The sequence below is a fragment of the Enhydra lutris genome, unplaced genomic scaffold, assembly GCF_002288905.1.
Source record: "Enhydra lutris kenyoni isolate GAN:26980312 unplaced genomic scaffold, ASM228890v2 scaffoldscaffold13, whole genome shotgun sequence".
Taxonomy (NCBI): Eukaryota; Metazoa; Chordata; class Mammalia; order Carnivora; family Mustelidae; genus Enhydra; species Enhydra lutris.
The window spans coordinates 36,378,741-36,398,371 of record NW_019154097.1 but is presented as its reverse complement, the minus strand read 5'-3'; the positions used below and the strand labels follow the sequence as shown (position 1 = coordinate 36,398,371).

General features: G+C 49.2%; 1 protein-coding gene across 2 annotated transcripts in view; it reads left to right on the top strand.

Moving 5' to 3' along the window:
* The window catches only part of LOC111145582 (DEAD-box helicase 31), a 68,216-nt gene that overhangs the window by 7,206 nt on the left and 41,379 nt on the right, over positions 1 to 19,631 (top strand). For both annotated transcript variants that reach the window (XM_022500545.1, XM_022500546.1), the window contains exons 5-14: positions 220 to 290; positions 1,251 to 1,315; positions 6,363 to 6,407; positions 7,735 to 7,776; positions 8,785 to 8,849; positions 10,411 to 10,530; positions 10,639 to 10,745; positions 11,992 to 12,227; positions 12,937 to 13,113; positions 16,316 to 16,375. In XM_022500545.1, coding sequence (XP_022356253.1) covers positions 220 to 290; positions 1,251 to 1,315; positions 6,363 to 6,407; positions 7,735 to 7,776; positions 8,785 to 8,849; positions 10,411 to 10,530; positions 10,639 to 10,745; positions 11,992 to 12,227; positions 12,937 to 13,113; positions 16,316 to 16,375 — 988 coding nt within the window. The remainder of the gene's footprint in view (positions 1 to 219; positions 291 to 1,250; positions 1,316 to 6,362; positions 6,408 to 7,734; positions 7,777 to 8,784; positions 8,850 to 10,410; positions 10,531 to 10,638; positions 10,746 to 11,991; positions 12,228 to 12,936; positions 13,114 to 16,315; positions 16,376 to 19,631) is intronic.

The window sequence follows — 19,631 nt, the reverse complement described above, 5'->3', positions numbered from 1 at the left end:
GCTGAGTTCCAGAAACTGAACTGAGCTCTTATCCCTCCATTCATCAAAAGTTTCTCAGTGTCTTCGTTTGAATGTTTAGGTGACTTTTAAAGCAGCAGTTGGCAGACACAGCAAAGAATGGGGGCAGTTGTGGTTTGTGTGTCCTGCGTCTGTGCCTGTAAACAGGGGAGGGTAAACTGTTACAGCTCAGCATGTGTTCTTTCTTTTGGGTGGCCCAAGCGTTCAGAAGCAAAGTATTCCGGCGTTGCTGGAAGGCAGAGATGCTCTGGTGAGATCACAGACGGGCTCAGGTCAGTCGCCACTTAACTTCTGACCCTTTTCCCTGACACCCAGGCCACACTCACACGGTAGGTTCCATAGTGAGGTGTCTGTCTGTGGCAGCGGTGGCTTTCCTTTGTTGGGGGAAGGAGGGAGGCCATGCCTGCTCTGGAGGAGAGCCCTGAATTTGTTCCCCTAGTGAAAGGGAGGGGAGGTTGGTGGTGCTGCGATCAGGAATGATCAGGAGGTGGTCAGCCTCTGTCAGGGCTGTGCCCAGTCCCACATCTGTGGCCCGAGCTGCCCTCCGCGCTCCAGCGGGGCATGAGTATTCTCTGATCCCAGAGCACAGTGCCGGCGTGAGCACACGCTATTCAGATGCCAGTTCTGCTCCAACACAGAACACCGCTTTTGCGTGTTCCAAGATTTTCTGTAGACTCGTTCTTCTGCCCCTCTTGTGCCCGGAATGGCGGGTTGGCTCTTCACCACGCCCCACCCCCTCCCCAGCTCAGGCACCATTCGGGTGGGTGGAAACCCGAAGCTTTTGCCATTCCTTGGTTTCTCCATGGTCTTCGGAGGCTGGCTCGGGGTTCAGGCTGTCTCCCAAGCACGTCAGCGCCGTGCAGGTCATTTACTCAGCCGTGAAGCTCAGGTGCATGGTTAGGGGCGACTTTAAAGGGGTTTTCTAGCTTTGAGGGGCAGTCCTCAAGTCGAGCCTTTGTGTAACTTGTGACATGTGTCATTGTCTCCCTTTGTTAGATGGATGAAGGATTTTAGCGGCAGGTTTTTTGGGAAGTACTGGATTTACAAACAAGATGGGGACTTGGGGCAGATAGGCAAATTCCGTTCTCGCCTCTCTTGGATGTTGGATGTGCACTTTCTCCGTCTCCGGAGTTTAGTGCTATCCAAAGGTAGAGTCCATTTTCTTAACTTCCTTTGCTTTTCCTACATCTTTAGGGTCTATGATTTTAATTGCTTTTGTAATTTTTTAAAAGGTAAAACTCTAGCCTACTGCATCCCTGTGGTCCAGTCTCTTCAAGCAATGAAATCAAAAATACAGGTGAGTATAGTGTTTTTCCGTTACTGCTCATAGTACATAAGCAACATCCAACTGAACCGAAGTAGTGATACTGGGACCAAAAGAATCTGTTTCCATTTAGCAGTGTTTTTTTCTTTTTGACTCATTTATTACATGAACACTTTGTGTCTGAGGATTGTGTCCAGAGAAACTAGAAAAACTATACTTTGTAATCATCATGGCAGGTCTAATAGGAAACATTTGTAAAGTACATGCTCCTTGTGTTGGACATTGTGCTGGATTCTTTGTCTGTGTTTATCTTCTTGAATCTTAAACCCCACGCCTCGTTCTGGTGAGTTACAGGTATTACTGTTAGCCTGAGTTTACAGAAAGAGACGGAGGCTTGGGGAGCAGCGGAGGAGTACTTGTCTTAAGTTGGGAAACACAGGTAGTGCCCGGGCCAGAGGGGCCGAAAGTGGGGTCCCAGGGTCCTGTAGGAGGCGCATTAACCGCCGGGCTCTGGGGGCACAGGCACCCTCTCAAAACCCAGCTCAGAGTCCCCACAAATACATCCTGGTTATCCTCAGTGGAGAGGACATGGTGAGATCTGAACTAGGAAGTCAGGTGGGTGTACAGCAGGTGGGAAGAACTCCTTGGTTACTTTTTTTCCCCTCAGTTCGGGCAGACAGAATTAGGTGTGTGTCCACCCCACCCGATACCGAGTGATAAGCAGGCAGTGGTAGCATTGCATTATAGACCACAGGTTACAACCAGCACCCATGAGTACAAACTGATAGATTATTGTAGATAGATTGTATTGTAGATAGATTATAAGTAGATAGATAGTACAAACTGATAAATTATTGAGGGAATAGATAAATCGACGGGAAAAGGAGAAGCGGGTCTCACAGTATTGTAGGAGAGCAGCACCATCGGCCAGTGCCTAAGTAACACAGTGTCGCACGTCATAGCCGCCAAAATGAGGGCTGAAAGTCTGATGAAAAATGGGATATTTACCTAGTCTCAATAGATCTCCCTATGAAATACCTCTTAACCTCAAAGGGACAAACAGTCACTTCAGGCTGGGGAGGCCTGGCTGCCACCGCCTTACCCAGGCAGCCAGCGTGGGCCGCCCCAGTGCCGGGACGTGTCAGCCTGCGCGTCTCCAGAGAGGTCACAGCCCCACTTGTGTGGTTTTCCTGCCCCACACGCGTCACCCGGATTTAATCACGAACAAATACCAGACAAACACAAATCTAGAGACCTATAAAGTGACAGGCTGCTAGTGTTCCAAAGTATTCCAGTCACCAAAAACAGAAATGCCGAAGAACTACCCCTGGTTAAAAGAGACGAAGGAGGCGCGACAGTTCAGTGCAACACGTGGTCCTGCACTGGGTCCTGGTCTGGGGAGAGGACACGGAGAGGTCAGTCAGTGAAGTCAGGATATGGGCTGTGGATTAATTCGGTCTCACATCAGTGCTGAGTCCCTGCTTTTGATCATCGTACTGGGATTTTGAGACTTGAGAACCGTAGGAGGAAGCTGGGAGAAGGTATAAGAGAGTTCTTTGCACTGTTGGTGTAATTTTTTTCTAAGCCTTAATTTATTTTAAGATGAGTTTTTAAATTATACTTAAGTTTTATTTAAACAATTTTAAATCAATAAAACGAAATCCTACACAACATCCAAGTGGTGGGACCTTACATAGACATTAAAAGTGGTTTCTGTTTGTGAACTTGACAAGTGTTCTTGCATGTTAAAACGAAAAAGGCAGGGTACAAAGCAGTATGTACAGGATGATCTGATTTCATAAATAATGCCCTGCGTGTGTGCATAAAAAGACGAGGAAGAAACTATTCATACTGGTTTCCTCTGAGGTGGGTAAATGAGGAATTTATTTCCTGCAGGTGACTGATTTTTCCCTTCCCATTGGGCACTTTTCAGTGTGATAACTCAAATAAAGGACTTAGCATGGGACTCGTACCTAGCTAGAGAGGGAGAGAGGCTGAGTGTTGCCATAACGTAGGAAAGTCATCCATTTATAAATTCTAGGAGAGTTTCTTACTAGCCATGGGTTTTGGGGGGGGGTTTTGTTTTGCTTTGTTTTTTGTTTTGTTTTTTATAAGGTTGTAGATTCGGGGAATCCTTGAGCAGGCGTGGGGCCCGTAGTTCCAGCGCAGCTGTCTCATTTCATAGGTCAGTGACCTGAGGGCGGGAGAGATTGGATTACATACCTAAGGGCGACCGTGCGGTGGGCAGCTCTGCTCAAAGCCCGGATCTGAGTGTGTCTTTAGGCAAACCATTTCGTCCCTCTGTGCGTCAGTGACTTCGCGTGTGGTGTGTGGCTCTAGGGTTGCCGTGAGGCTCCTGAGCTGACGCACGTGGAGGGCGGAGAGCGGCTGGTGGCCAGCTTCCGCGGCAGCACCTGCTCACGCGGCATGGCCGCCGCTCTCCACGGCACAGCTTGTGGCTCGTTTGAAAGGCAACGATTTGATTTGCTTATTATCTAGAAATGTTTACCAGCGCGTGGTCGTTTTTATTCATTCCGTGTATTTTAGCGTCCATAGCAGTTCATTCTATTAAAGATTGAAATATTCTGTAAAAGAGTTCTCTTAAGTCCAAATTTAATTCATTTATTTCAAGTAATATTCAGTAGAGACCCTTGGAGTTCATCGTAAAATGATTTGACCTGTGAAAAACCTATCTGGAGGGAGCGGCGAACTCAGGGCACCCAGCAGAGTCGTAAATTACTTTGGTGATGGGATGAGAACGGATTGCTTTCCTGCGTTTTCACTCTTCCAGTTATGTGGGCTCTGATTTTTTTAACAACACATCCGTCCTTCTTTACTCACTTCTGCCCTGCGAGGAATTGATTTTTCTTTCTTCTTCTCTGTGTAGTAACACCTTTTGAAATGTCAGAATCTCCTAACGTCACACCGCGACACGTTGATATGTTGTACTAACATGTTTACTGTTCCTCGCCTCGGCCCCGCAGACGTGATATCGAGTACAGATGGCTCTAGTTCGAATTCCAAATCCTTTTCTCCTTATGGGTAAATGTTGCCTATGCAGAACATAAAGACCCTGCTTGGAATTGAATCAGCTTGAAACCTGCACTTAGCTCCCGTGCTAACGTCGCTTTGATTAATTCCTAAGTGTCCGTGAGCACTCTAGAGATGCAAGACGCCACTGACCGAGGCCTTCCCCGGCTTGCTTTTTGTTTTCTTATTATTATCTTTGTTATTATTTTTTAGATACAATGTACACGTTAAAAAAAAAAAGTACCCGACAATACATGGTGGGAAGTAAGTCTCACACTTCCTCTCCCCAGCGGCAGGGCACCGCTCTTTCGGGCGCGAGGGTCTCCTGCCAGTTGGGTGGTCCTCCCAGGGCTCATCTCCGCTGGAGTGAGTGTGAGCACGCGGATTCCCCTTCCCGCTTTCCTTGGAGCTTCTGTGTGTGTGGTTTGATGCACAAGTGGTTGCGTGCTGTGCGTGGTGTTTTGTACCTTGCTTTGGTTCACTTAATGTGTTCAGGGATATTGTCTTAGCAGTGCCCCACCCATCTGCCTTGCTTTTGTAACGGGCCCCTAGTATCCCGATGCCTGTCGCCTCCACAAGTTACCACATCAGTCGCTCATTGGTGGAATTTACATTATGTCAGTGTTTTGCTACAAATAAGGCTAGTCTGCATACTTCACGGTCTGTAAAATATTTGACTTTTTTATGCGTGCTTACGAGGGGACATCGTTTAGAGAAATCCCTGGAAGTGGAAGTCGCATGTTTACTTAGTAGATAAACACAGTTGAACTTGCAGTGGGCGAAGGCGAGGTATGTGCCCCACAGCAGGGCGCCCAGGAGCTCCTTGCCCACGCCCTTGAGAAGCTACCTGCTGTGCTGGTTTTCTTGCTCCTGTTTTCTATTTCGGTTGTTGTGGTCTTTTTTATTTTTATTTTTTATTTGAATCACAGACCTTTGTCAACCAAGGAAATTGGCACTTTCTCTTACAAGTGGCATGTTTTCCCCTCATTTTGTCATCTAGTACTTGATTTTGTTTGGGTATTATTTTTCCATTCTGAAGTTAAAAATTTTTATGTAATAGGATTTATTAGTGTTTTGTTTGACAGTTTCTGAGTTTTGCGTCATCTGTAAAAAGGCTGACTTAATTCCAACTTGACTTTCCTGACTTCGTTCTTGAAGTCTGAATAATTTGTCTTAACACCACTGATGCAAGACGCTGCTTACTTCCTCCCATTCTGTGTAAACTTGATTCTGTTCTGGACTGTTTGCTGTTGTAATCTCAATTTATATTCCAGTGTCAATTTTTTTTAATTAGAGTAGTTTTAAATTGTTTCAACATCTGATGTTTTCAGACATATTTTGGTTATTCTTACACATTTATTTTTCATAGACGTTTTTAATCAGCTTGTCTGATTGTATGTATTTTTTACATAAGCTGTGTGCACATGTACATACTTGTGGCAGTTTTGTTAGGTTTATGTCCCAGTTGTGGGTTAACTTTGAATTAGCTTATTTGTAATATGGTACCCTCTTATCCAAGAATAGGATACATATTCCCATTTACTCAGATTTTATTTTATGCTCCTCAGAAGTGTTTTAAAATGTGTGTCATGTAGATTTTGTACATTTTTTGTCAAGCTTGTTGTTGCTGCTCTGGTGTGTTTTTTCCCCCCTTCCATTGTATTTTGTAACTTTTGTGTCAGGCTATAGATTTGTGTACTATTAATTTTACATTCAGCTACTTGACTAAGTTGTCTTTTTTGTGGTAGATTTTCAATTGATTCTCTTCAGGTTTTTGTTTTAGGCTAAAATGTCATCTGCTAAGAATGACAGGTGTACCTCCTACTTTCCAAATTTATATGTATTTCTTTCTCTTGTCTGATTGCGTGGGCCGGAGCCTTTAGAACAAGGTTGCATAATAATAGGATAATAGGGTAGTGGACATCGTAGTCCCCTCCTTAATGAGACTACCGCTGACATGTGCAAGGGACCACCCTCAAGTTCTGTCCACCTGGAGTCCTGTGACCTTCGTCCATCCACTCATGGCATTTCTTTCCTTCTGTACTGATAGCGCAGTGATGGCCCCTACGCCCTGGTGCTGGTGCCGACACGAGAGGTAAGCTGTCTCACCAGAGAGGTAAGCTGCCTCACCTTCGGTGGGGTTGTAAGCAGGTACTTTCCTTTTGGAAGTAAGATCCTTTTGAATTTAGAAGTGGGTTTCTTCCATTTTTTCTCCCTGCTGCATCCTTACCTTTGCCTGGGACCATCCTTTTGATTCCCATCAAGGAGAAAAATTCAAGTACTCTTTGAAAATCGTAAGCTGAGTATGGAAAAGCATTTCCCTATTGTCTAAAAACTAATGACACTATAAATTTCTGTACTTTTAAATGGAATTAAAATAATTACATTTTCTACTTTTTTGGTTTGTTTTATAACTTAATTAAAAATTAGAGGCTGCTGTACTAAAGATTTTACTTGTTCTTCAAAGTTTAGCTTCTTGATGTTTTTCTTCTTTCTTGGTGGAAGTCTCTTCCATCTGATCTATTTTATTTGCCTAGAGAGGCGAGTTTAGATTAGGGTATCTGTTTTCTATATCAAATGCTGATTACTTCCTTGCAGAGAGCAGATCGTGAAGACGGAGGGTCGTACTCAGCCTGTCCTACAGCCTGCATGCCCTGTCTTGTATCAGTCCTGTGAAGGAGCAGGCGTGAAGCTATTTACATTTTTACAGCAGCAAACTTGCTACTTCCCTAGGATGCACCATGAATACTAAGCATGTGGCAACTGTATACATACCCTTGGATAAAGGGATTATGTTGAGGCTTCTTGATGGCTGTTAGTGGTTATAACCTTCATTAATTTTCACCTCCTCTGGTTTCCACTAGGATTGTTTGACTTTGTTCCCTTAATAAACTTGGGGAGTGACCACCTCTCAGTGCCCTGTTTGCCATATTTGAAGGGTACCTCATACCTCCTTTAAAGGAGTGTGCCCAGAGGCTGGCCCGTTGAGCACTGTTCCAGGTGATTCCCTCCCGCGGGTTCTGTTCTCTCTTCCCAAAGGGAGGCACATTCAGGGTGATGCTGTTCCGCTTCTCCATCCGTGTGCACCATACACTTGTGCTTCTCTGTGTGGCACTCTGGGAATTTGAGCCAGCAGAGGGAGCACAAGACACTAGTTTTGTGCATGTCCAAGGAGTGGACGCAATATCTCTGTCCACAGTCTCCAAACTGACAAGTTCCAGAAGGAATATAAGAATAAGATGTTCTGTTCTGAGTAGATGCTGTGTATCCGATTTTGTTTTTCATAAATCTTAACTTAAGGTCCGAGTTGGAATCCGAATCACTTTACGTTGTCTGAAGGTTTTTAAAAGTTGGGGGTGACGGGGTGCGGATGGGAGGAGGAACAACCTCGTTTATTATCTGTAACTTTTCACTCTTTACAGCTGGCTCTGCAAAGCTTTGACACTGTCCAGAAACTGCTTAAGGTGAGGTGAGCCATGAGTTCAGTTTTATCTTTGTTTTCCTTTTTGAGAAAAGATAAGTCTGCCAGTCTTATCTTTATTTTCAAAAATCAAGAAATTCTTTCAGGTTTTCTGGATTCCCTGGGTCTCTCTGCTCTGCCCAGGTATAATTTGTAGGATTTTACTTATCTAGACTTTACTAACTGCCAGTTTCCAGCTGAGATGACAAGTGTTTCCTGGCACTTGCTATGCCGTAGTTTGCTCCCCGTGGTCCTTGGCAAGCCACATGCGGAGACTCAACAGGGACAACCACGAAGGGATTGCATGGAAAGCTAAAGGACTTAAGAAAGAAGAGAGAGGGCTTCAGATCCAAAGCCTGCCAGCCTACCAAACTGATCCAGAATTGAGCTGTCCTTTCTTTTGTCTAGGGTGGGGAATAAGGAAGGTTTGTGCTTGGGTTTTATTGTACCCAGAAAGGAAGAAGAGGCAGTAGACTTAGTGAAATGTGTTTTCAACTCAGGCTCCATGGGGAAAGGCAGAGAAGCTACTGAAATCATTTAGAAAGCTCCCATTTCTCTTGCTGTCCTAGAAGCTAGTTAAAGAGCTGTAATTTAAGGGAGTACTGCTGGTATCTATCCACATGGCAGGGGCGAGGCCTAGGAATTGTGTCTGCACAGTCGTACCTCCTACAATGAGAAGCCCAGGTCTTCTCTCCCAGCTTCTCTAAGGAAAAAGAACTTGGAATCAGTCTCTGTATCTTCAGTAAAGGGGGCTTTAATGGGGCGCCTGGGTGGCTCAGTTGGTTGTGTGTCTGCCTTCGGCTCAGGTTGTGATCCCAGGGTTCTGGGATGGAGCCCCACCTGAGGTTCCCTTGTCCATAGGGAGCCTCCTTCTCCCTCTCCCTCTACCATTCGCTGCCCTCCACTTTGTGCTTTCTGGCTCGCTCTCTCTTTCTCTCTGTCTCTATCAAATAAATAAATAAAATCTTTAAGGAGGGCTTTGCAGTGATTTTTGTCTGCTATTTTTCCGTAGCCATTTAACTGGATTGTGCCTGGAGTGTTGATGGGAGGAGAGAGAAGGAAATCAGAAAAGGCCAGGTATGGATGGGGACCCTTGTTTGTTACCCATTCCTGATTGGATCTGTCTGTTCTGCCTTCCTAGTCACTGGGATTTGGTCCTTCTAACCCTGGAGAGAGCCTTATCTCAAACTGTGCTTCCTCGTCCCTCAAGCGCAGGGACCAGTTGAGGCAGCAGGGAGTGGTCACCTCTTGATGGTGTTGTCCTGACAAATACTGATGAACCTATAAGGGTTTTCCTTCTGATGTGGTTGGTAGTGGTGCTCACTATCCTCTCAAGTTCTGTCCACCCCCCCGGCACCCCTGAGTCCCCCTTGTTTCGTGTCCACCCCCTTGGCGATTCTCTTTTGTTTAATTGGGAGTTTAGGGTCTTGTTTGGCTCCACAAAAACAAGGTCATAAACTTACGTAACGCTCTACACTTTGCTTCTTATATCTAAAACACTGGTTCGGACTTCCGTATTGGAAGTGGTATTGGGGGTCAGGAGAAAATGTTGCAACAGGTAAATTTGTCTATATTCTTTTTGAAACGTCTTTATTGTATCTTAGTGCGCGGTAGTAACCCCCAGTCACGTGTGTGCAGTTTGTAATCGAGGAGTAAATACTAAACTTGAAACCTAAAGGTATTGGTTAGGTTTGATTCAGCCATAAATAACAACAAAACAAAAACAGTGGCACAAACATGTGGCCGTTTTCTTTTTCTTTCACATTTAAGAAGCCTGCTGTAGCCCATCCCAGGCCGGCATGGTTCTCTGGGATCAGGATCTAAGTCGCTTCTATCTTTTTGTGCTGCTAAGCAAAGCTTCCATTTTTAAGGGTACTCCATAGTCTTAGGGTTGCTAGAGCTCCAGCCATCACATCTTGCTCCCTGCCGGCAGAAACAAAGATAATCCTACGTCCTCCCTCCAAAGATACTTGTGGTCTTTGTCCTTCTGTCCCATGCTCGAATGTAGGCACACAACCATATTTAACTTCAAAAGAGGCTGGAAATAAACTCAGCTAAAAATTGGAACCTTTTATTGCTATGGAAATACGGGATAAAGGATGTCTGGGAGTAAGAACTTAGATTTATTCTCCCTAGTCTATAGAACAAAGCTGGGCCCCGTTGTATGGAGGTCTGCTGATGCAGACCTTACCAGTATAAGTAAAAAGATTCAGTATAAGTAAACATTCTAGCCGTTGGGTCACATTTGTGTGGGATAACTCATTAGGTCCCTGGCACAGAAACCTTCAAGAATAGGCTTAGATGATCATCGATCTGGACTGTTCTAGAAAGAAAGGATACACGGATCAGATAAAGGGCATTGATTTATGTACTACAGATTCCTTTCAAATATAAGGTTTTATGAATTTAATGTAATTTTGGATCTTAATAATTACATTCTATACAAGAGAAACTTTGGAGGAAAATGAAAACTCAGCTCTCTCTCTGCATCCAGCCGCCATCGTGTTTGTCGTGGCTTCACACCGTGCACGTTGGTGCTAGACATGAATCTGTCCCCCGTGCCTGTTTGCGGTGTTTTCTGTTGATAGAGCTGGCCCCATGTGATTTACTTTCTTTCACGATACATAATTTTAAACAGACTCCGCAAAGGAATAAATATCCTTATCTCGACTCCTGGGCGGCTGGTGGATCATATCAAATCCACGAAGAACATTCATTTTCGTCGGATACGGTGGCTGATTTTGGATGAAGCAGACAGGTGAGCCTCACCCAGGAGCATGAAAAGTGGGGAAAAGAGCTGCTTCTGCTGGCTTACTGCAGTCTTTACTTCGCGTGCAGAGTAAAATTCCCTCTCTTGAAACCGCAGAATCCTGGATTTGGGTTTTGAAAAGGATATCACGGTGATACTCAATGCTGTAAATGCTGAGTGCCAGAAACGACAGAACGTCTTACTGTCAGCGACACTCACGGAAGGTGAGTTGAAAAGGAGTGCTCCTTTTTCTTAACCAAGAGGGCGGACGTAGATGTAACAGGCGTCATTTGTCTGCGGTGGTTCTCGACGCTGGGGACAGGCTGAGGAGGGAGGTGTCCCTAAGGCACTGCCTTTTCGGACTCCTGTCCTGCCCTCCTCCTCTAGTCTTGTTGGCGCTCCTGTGCTCCCTGTGCTGTGGGAGGGGGGGCAGGGCAGGGCCAGAGCCACGTCTGTTAGGAGAGTGCTCCCCAAGCTCGTGGCAGGGCGAAAGGAGAGAACGGGCTGACTCCCATCCGTCCAGAGGTGTCATGAGGGGTTTTTGTGGGTGTTACCAGCCTACCTTCCTCTTAAAGAGCACTGACCCTTAAACAGAGACTTCAAGTTCATTTCTGTCTTTCCATTGTCATGAGATGGACATCTCGAGCTCTTCTTCATAGACGGGGCACTGGGGCTTGGCAGAGTTACCCTCTCAAAACAACCCAGCTCGTGTGCTCTCAGGGCTGGTTCACTCGTTTTACTGGCCCTATGACAGTGTGCACATACCAGTTCTCAAAATGTATCCTAAGTCATGTTAATTTTGAGAGATAATCCATGATTCTGTGCTCAGAAGTTTGGGGAATGCCACGCGTTTCCTCGTGCTCTTAGATATTCCTCGTGTGGGGGCACCTGGGTGGCTCAGTCGTTAGGCCTCTGCCTTCGGCTTGGGTCATGATCCCAGGGTTCTGGGACCGAGCCCCTCATCGGGCTCCCTGTTCGGCAGGAGGCCTGCTTCTCTCTCTCCCACTCCCCCTGCTTGTGTTCCTTCTCTTTCTGTCTCTCTCTCTATCAAATAAATAAAATCTTTAAAAAAAAAAAAAAAAAAGAAAGGAAAGGAAATTCCCTGGTGTGTGTCAATACAATAAAGTTTCTGAGAAGGCCTGTAAACCTATAAAACCCATGACAGAATCCTGTGACACCCTTTTATCAGTAGATAGAACCATAGAACCCTTTGAGGAGGGTGGGGGGCAGGGAGAGACCTTCATTAGTGACGCTTTCAGTGGTCTTGCCCAGGTCTGAGCTGAGAAATGCTGGTGTGGAGTCATTGGGCCTCCCCCACCAGCTCGAGCACAGGGCAGGCCTCTGCGGCCCTGGTGTTCCCATAGGGAGCCTCTTCATCAGCCTGGACGTGTGGTGTGGGGGGTTGTATATACAAGATTAGTCTCACAGTGTGTTCCCATCACCGGTTTTGCCTCTCACTTTTGCTCTAAGGTGTGACCCGGCTAGCTGATATCAGCTTGCTCAATCCGGTCAGGATTTCTGTCCTGGATGAACACTGTGCCCAGTCTGAGCCACAGGGCGGAGCAGTTCCGGAGGCCTCCCCTCTCCCAGCTGGCAGTGAGCCGGACAGCTTTGCGATTCCGAAAAGTCTCCATCAGCACGTGGCATTGGTTCCCAGCAAACTGAGGCTCGTCTCCCTGGCGGCCTTCATCCTGCAGAAGTGCAAGGTGGGCCCGCACCCGAGGCCCGCACAGGAGGCCTGGCTCAGTCGAGGGAAGAAGGTCGCGTCTTCCCGTGTCAGGTGTTGATGGTAGCAAACAGAGGGGCCCTCACATACACACACTCACAAGAGTCTTCCAGCTCACCCGTGTTCGCTGATGCAGACCTCACCAGTCAGCGGTTCCAGGGTTGTGGCAAAGAACCAGAGGTCAGAGCCAGCTGCCACGCTCGACACAAAATCTGCCCGAATCCTCTTCCGGGCCCGAGAACAGGAGCATCACAGGCGGCAGAAACATGCTGAATGTGGGCAGACAGAGTCTTGTGCTCGAGGTTTTGGAAGAGTGCCAGTATTTCTGTGTTTATGAGATCTTGTGCCACCTTTGCCTGGTCGTGGCAGAGTAGCGGGTGCAGGGGCTGGAGGGCGAGGCCTCGTGACTGCTGCCCGCGCGGCGATCCCTGGGTGGGTGCAGGGAGCCTCCAGCGTGTCTGTCTCAGATTCGGGAAAGCCGGTCGAAGTTACAGCTCTGCTGTCTTCCTCTCATCTCCGCTCCATAGCATGTTGTATCGGGGTTATTTTTGTGAAATAATTCAAAGCTGTCCGTCACCGCGTTTCCAAATCGGGGCCGGCAGGACTGTGTATTTTAGAGAAATACTCATTTTAGTGTCACCTGATCTTAAAAACATGTGGTGGTTCTTTCCCCCTCTGTACTGATGTAGTTTGAAAAAGACCAGAAGATGATCGTGTTTTTCTCGAGTTGTGAGCTGGTGGAGTTCCACTACCACCTCTTCCTGCAGACCCTGCCGAGCCGCTTCGGGGCCCCAGTGTCCAGGCAGCCGCCATCTGCGTCCACGCGATTAAAATTCCTGCGGCTGCATGGCAACATGGAGCAGGAGGTGAGCACCGCGCGGGGCCCGGGAGTGGAGGCGGGAGCCGACCTGAGGCCCAGGAGCGGGAGCGTGTCCTCGGGGATCGGGGCCGCCCTCCCTCTTGGACCCCACCGGGCCGGGCGGGGACGCGCCTCAGGTGGGCGAGTCGCCGGCCCTGGAAGCAGACCCCACGGCTATGCGGGCCCAGGCAAGGGCGTCCATTGTTCCCGGTGCTCATGCTCCGGGAGCTGCCCTCTTCCACCTGAGAGAGCTCGCAGGCCTGTCTTGGCCCGAGTCTGCCTCAACCAGCTGTTAAGGCAACAGAGTACCACTAAGTAGCTGGCACTGGGCAAGGGTTTTGCCTTTTTAGTACCCAGTGTGTAATTAGGGCTTGATGTCTTCAAATTAAGAGCATTAATGGAGCTAAATTGTGGCTCCCATATGGTACTGCTGAGCGCGACTGCTGTCACCGTCAACAAGATACGGCGCTCTCACTCTTAACACCTTGGTCGGGAGAGGGGCTTCAGGGTCTCCGTTCTGTCTCTGCTCGGAGTGATATGTCGCTCAGGAAGAAGAGGAGAGCGGCTCCCTGATTGTGGGTTCTGGGCCGCGAGGCCCTCGTTCCGTTGAGGTGGTCGGCAGAGAGCAGACTGAGGGGGGCACGCTGGCGTGGAAGGGGGACAAGCTCCTTGTCCTAGAAGGAGGTGACCAAGCGCTCAGACAGGGAGAGCCGACCAGGAGTCAGAGCGAGACTTGACTGGAACCAGCCCGAAAACACACAGCATCTTTAGAACCGAAGGAGACGTTAAAGTCGAGTCCAGGCCCCTTCTTGTGCTCGCTTTTGTTGTGTTAATAATTAAGGATATGGAGCCTCAGAGGGGAGCTTGCTCAAGGTCACTCAAGGACACAGCTTCTTATTTACCGCAAGATTGGGTAGAGTTTCCCGAACAGTCCAGCTTTTGTGCATTTTATACACTCTTGGTTTTCAGTTTCAAGGCCCCCAATCCAGTTGGATTTGTTGATTTCCTAATTTCATGCCATTTACAGTGTTTGTTCTTCGTCCTCTCTGTCTTGAATTCCTCTGAGACCCTCTGCGGGGTGGGCGTAAGGATGACAAGGGAACCAGCGCTGGGCCCGGGAGGATCTAGGAATTTGCAGAGGCCTTGCGGAAGCTCTGCGTGAAATTATCTCAGACCGTTTGCCTCACACTCAAAGGGCAGTGGTCCGGCAGGGCGCTCACGGCTGCATGCTCTGGTCCTGCCTCTGCCTTTACTGGCTGTGCAGCCTCAAGAGAGCGTGCCACCTCCCTGTGCCCCAGTTAGCCTGTCTCTCAAAGGGAGGTGACACTGGTACTTACTTCATGGGGTCAGTGCGGTGACGCACCGAGTGAATGCAGAGCACGTGCATGGTGTAGGACCTGGTTCGTGCGTGCTCTGGGGGTGTAGGTGCCCTTACTACTGTTCTCACTCTTTCCCAAATGGTCAGCCTGCCCCTTATTGTTGTTCTGTTTATTAAGTGTCTAGCCTCCAGGGCCTTCTCATTAGGTGGGTAGAAGATGGGAGGCAGGACCTCTAGATACCGTTTTACTGGCATTCTCGTCCCACAGTCCCAGTCCCATCTGCCTGGCCGCTGTTCCGCATGACCTTAGTGTGTTCCCGCTGGGGTCGATGTGGTCCTGACCGCATTTGTAAGTGTTAGAGAGGAGTTGCCATTGGAAGAAGTTGTTGCCTGATCGCATGAGGAACGCTCCGGGTTTGGCAGTTTTTTCCTTATCCCAAATCTGAACACATTACGTCTAGTCCATAGGGCATCTCACAGGCTTTTATGAGCTTTCCTGATTTTTTTCTAATTTTCACTCTACAATGGGTCCATTAAACATGATCCTTCTAAAAACTACAGCACTCTGGGCAAACGCAGCTGTCTTCCCCGAGGCCTGGGTGCCATTCGGGAGAACAGCCCCCTGGGTCCATGTGCCAGTCTGAACCTCTGCGGTGTACGTGTCCCTTGGACAAGAAGTGACTTCATCTTTCTGTGCCTCGATGCCTTCATCTGGAAATGGGGGAGGTGATAGTTCCGCTCATGGGGTTTTGTGCGGATCAGGCGACGTTCAGGCCTGTGGAGCGTAGGCCGCCGTGTAGGACGTGCTCGTGCTCTGTGCATGCTGATGTCGTTACCCGCTGTGCCCAGGGCCTCCAGTCAGATGACACAGGAGATGCATGCTAAGGACTGGTGTGAGGGAGTCCCCATTCCTGCTCCCGAGCCATCCACGTTTAGTGCTTTGGTTGTATTCCTTTTCCGTTGCTGATAGACGGACATGGCCAGGTCTGAGCTGTTCGCCGTGCTGTGGCTTGGGCCACATGGGGCGTGCCCCTGGCAGGCCTCTCGAGTGGACATGCCCTGTGGTGCAGCAAGACCGCCTTTAGAGTTCCACCCCCCGGATTGATGAAACACCTGTACAACAAATTATCTATGAAGGTGTTGATCCCAGCCCTGGGCGTACCAGCAACCAGTGGGAGACAGCCCAGGTCCAGTCATGGAGCACTGACTGAGCTGAATGCAGACGTAGTGGCACGACAGGGCATTCGTGTTCTCTTGGCATGAGAGCACGTTAGTAGGAGAGGTAGCACACTGCCATTCTTGAAGAAGCCACATCTTGGGTCCCATGCCCAGAAGGGATTGCTGACAGTGGTTGTTTGTTTGCTTTGAGTGGGGGAACGATTTGGTTTTCTTCCTCTGACTTGAAATATATAATTTTCTACAGTTAGAATATATGGTTTTTATAATTTTTCAATTTTCTTTAAAGTTCAGTTTTTTAAACATTGCCCTGTAGGAAAGGAAAGGTTCTTGACGCCTATGGACCACCTGTAGAAAAACGTGTTTAGAACAGATTCTCAGTTGGGAACCGGGAGTACAGTCACTTGTGGCCTTGGGCCTTGCCTGCTCCCAGGATTGGCCGTTCCTGAAGGCTGTGCCAGCCCTGGCCCTGTGTTACTGAGATGCGCCGCCCCCAAAGCTCCACTACCTTGTCAGAGTCCAACAAGTCCGGTCCTGGAAGGACAGGGTCTGATGAGAGGATGGGAACGGCCTACTTCTTCCTCTTTCTCAGCAAAGCCTCTCAGGGCCTAAAAACAGATCGAGCAGGAGGAAGTGGGGGAGTTATGGGGTCTAAGCATACTGTGCTGGGTCTGACCTCAGAGTTGTAAGACTGTGTTTTTCCTTGTTTTTATAGGAAAGGACAGCAGTGTTTCAAGAATTCTCGCATTCCAAGACAGGCGTCCTTCTTTGTACGGTATGTACCCCTCTGTACTCGACCGGGAGGCTGGGCCCCCCTGCCGTTCCTCTCGCCAGGTCGCCCCGCAGCCAGCCCCTCAAGGTGTGGCCGGTCGCCTTGCACTTCTGGCATGTCACCTGACTGTGCCGCCGCGCACAAGTCTTGCCGATTTGCTCACTAATAGTGGCAGCTGTTGGTCTGAAAATGTGTGAATCTTGGTGATTTCTATCCACCAAAAACGTGTAAATTACAGCTTTCGGGAGTAATTAGAGCTGAGAAAGTCTCTTCGCAAGAGAACCCCTCTCCTGCCTCTGCTCGCCTTTTTGAGAAGGAAAATAGATGTGCTTGCACAGACCCTCTCTGCTGCTGCCTCACACTGTCGTTTGCCCTGCGGTTCTCAGGACCAGGTCATCCGGCCTCGGTCATGGCGGGCTTGCATGGCCGCTGCCTCCGGCACAGAGCTGGCCTCTTGGATGCACCTCTAACTTGCTCTTTTGAGGCTGAAAACTCACACCTTCAGTGTCCCCGCCTCTGGGGACTCACTTCACCATGGTTGTCGCCAGCTCCTGAGATTAAAGTATCTTCCCTCCTTGTGCCATCTCAGATGATGCAACTTAACCCCCAGCTGGGTGTCTGAGACGTCCCTGTCTGTGCGGTCCCAAGGTTGCCCTGAAACCGGCTTGTCCCGGGGGCGAGTGCTGGGCGGTTTATTTATTTATTTGACAGAGAGAGAACGTGCACACGCGGAGGGGGGGGGGTGGCAGGCAGAGGGAGAGGGAGAAGCAGGCTCCCCGCTGAGCAGGGAGTCTGACGTGGGACTCAATCCCAGGACCCGAAGGCTGATGCTTAACCCGCTGAGCCACCCAGGCGCCCGTGCAGTTACATTTGAAGGAGCCTCTGCTCTGCCTTCAGTTTTCAAGGCAGCGGGCATTGTTCCCTTCCTGAAGGCAGGGTTTCCGAGTGAGTGCAGCTTTGCTTCTCCTGTAGGAGGGGGCCACCCAGTCACCCGTTTTATCACAGGGTGCCAGTTCTCACACGAGTGTGGCAAGCGGTGGCTCTGTGACTCGGTCGTCCCGATCTGGGAATGGTCACTATTGGCACGCCTGCCTCCTGAGGAAGGCCGAGTCCGACCAGTGCCCCCCCTTTGCAAAGCCCATCCGCAAATCAGATGCAGTGTGAGCCCCCCCCGCCCCCCCAAAGGACGAGTCTGACGCGAAGATGAGTCCACGGGATCTACCTGACAGATTCGCCAGCGGTCCTTACGGTGTCCAGTCAGACTTCCTGGGTCCTGACCCCTTCCTGTTCCTTTGGTCTCCACTTCCTCCCTTGCTCCCTGCCCTCGGCCAGGCAGGCTCCTCTTCCCACCCCCTGAATGCAGCATCCGTCCTCTTCCTGGCCTTGGGGCCTGCGCACGTGCATTCCCTCTGCCTGGGAAGCCCGCCCTGTCTTGGACGAGTCCCTCCCAAGACCCCCACTTCAATTTCAGTTTTTGAAGAACGTGAGCTCCGGGAGCCCGTGTTTTCCCCCGTCCGGCATTCCCACTGCGTCCGCACTTACGGTACTCATCACGCCTGGTCTAAGTGTCCTCTCCCCATGATCGTGAGCCCCTAGGGACGGACTGTGTCTTGTCTGCGGTCCCATGTCAGTGTCTGGTCCTGAGCAGGTGTGCGCATATACTCGGTGTTTGTGAGCCGGATGCGTCAGTATTGGGGCCTGAGAAACACAGTGTTGAAAACCACCAGTGTTTGCCTGCCTTCTTCTGAAGACTGAGAGTGGCGCCGTTATGCTTGCTCGTGGGAGTAAGTCCCCTTTTTCATACGCGTGGTGGACCTGAGGGCTGAATGTTACAGGTTGTCCATATTGAAACAGGAACAGCAGGAGCTTTTGTGGGGGAGTTTAAGACAGGAACAGAATGTTTTATCTTTGACCTTTAAGATGTTGGGTTTGTCCCTGGTGGAAAATTTTCAAATCTCCTGGTGTTTCTTACAGACATGGGTCAGCTCTGGGTCTCAAAGTGGGCTCTAGGGATATGAAGTTCAGTGTTTTGGTTGGTTTTGATTTTGGTCTTTTTAGTAGGTTTACGTGGAAGTGAAGGTCATTCTTTTTTAAAGGTAATTCTCAGTGGGGTCGGAAGCCTGTGATGACTTCCCTTGATTCGGGTGGTTGACACCTGCAGGCAAAAAGAGGTCAGCCAGCCAGGGAGCACCCCTGACTTAGCAGAGCACAGCACCCCCACCCCTCTGCCCCCCGCCAGTCCCGGGTGCTGCACAGAAAGCCGACTCTCACTTGTCCGCAATCTGATGTCACTAAAGGTTCTTGGTGTGTGCTCGCTCGCTTGCCGAGGAACCTTCCAGTGTGCTGACCTTCCGCCAGCTTCACGTCGTCTTCCTTGTGCAGTGAAGATCACCAGAGAACACCCAGGGGTGGGAGGGCTCATTTCCGGTCATCTCTAAGCCCAGATCCGAGCATGTGGTCTCTGGTGAGAGGAGCTCTTCCTTCACCCTCTCCGAATTCCTGCTGGTTCTGCCATGTTCATTTGCTTCAGCCTGAAGCTTCTGGTGCCCGAGAGCTTTAGGCACAGGAGACCCACTCCAGTAGATCGTGGCGAGGATGCGGAGATGCTGTCACTCTGTGTCCTTTTAAGCAGCCTGTTGCTTGCCAGGCCCTCTGCATGCTCTCCAGGAGCCTCCGTAGTGTTAATGAGGAGCGGGGGCCACGGCAGGACGGGGCAGATGGAGAACGGGCTTCTTTGGGTAGAGCGGACTCATGCTGTCTGTTGTGGCAGGGGCGTTTTCCCTCCTCCTTATACCGTACCTTCTTCCATTTTGATTTATCATCCCAAGATCTTTATATATATTTTTTTTTCTTTTTTTTTAATTTATTTGACTTAGACATAGCGAGAGAGGGAACACAAGCAGGGAGAGTGGGAGAGGGAGAAGCAGGCTTCCCGCTGAGCAGGGAGCCAAATGGGGGGCTTCTGTCCTAGCATCCTGGGATCATGACCCGAGCCGAAGGCAGACACTTAATGACTGCGCCACCAGGCGCCCCTCATCCCAAGATGTTTTAACGAGCTCAGAAGACTGGCTCTCTGTGTATGAGAAGTTGGGAACTGTGCTGGAGCCGCTCAAAAACTCCCAGTGTTGCTCGTTTCGACTTGAAAATCCCTCCCCCGATCCATTTTCCTCCCTGCCGACTTTTCTGTTACTAGGAACAGTTAAGGACGTGTGTGTGTGCGTGTTTTCTTTCATCTTAATTACGAACAATCTTAAAGCAA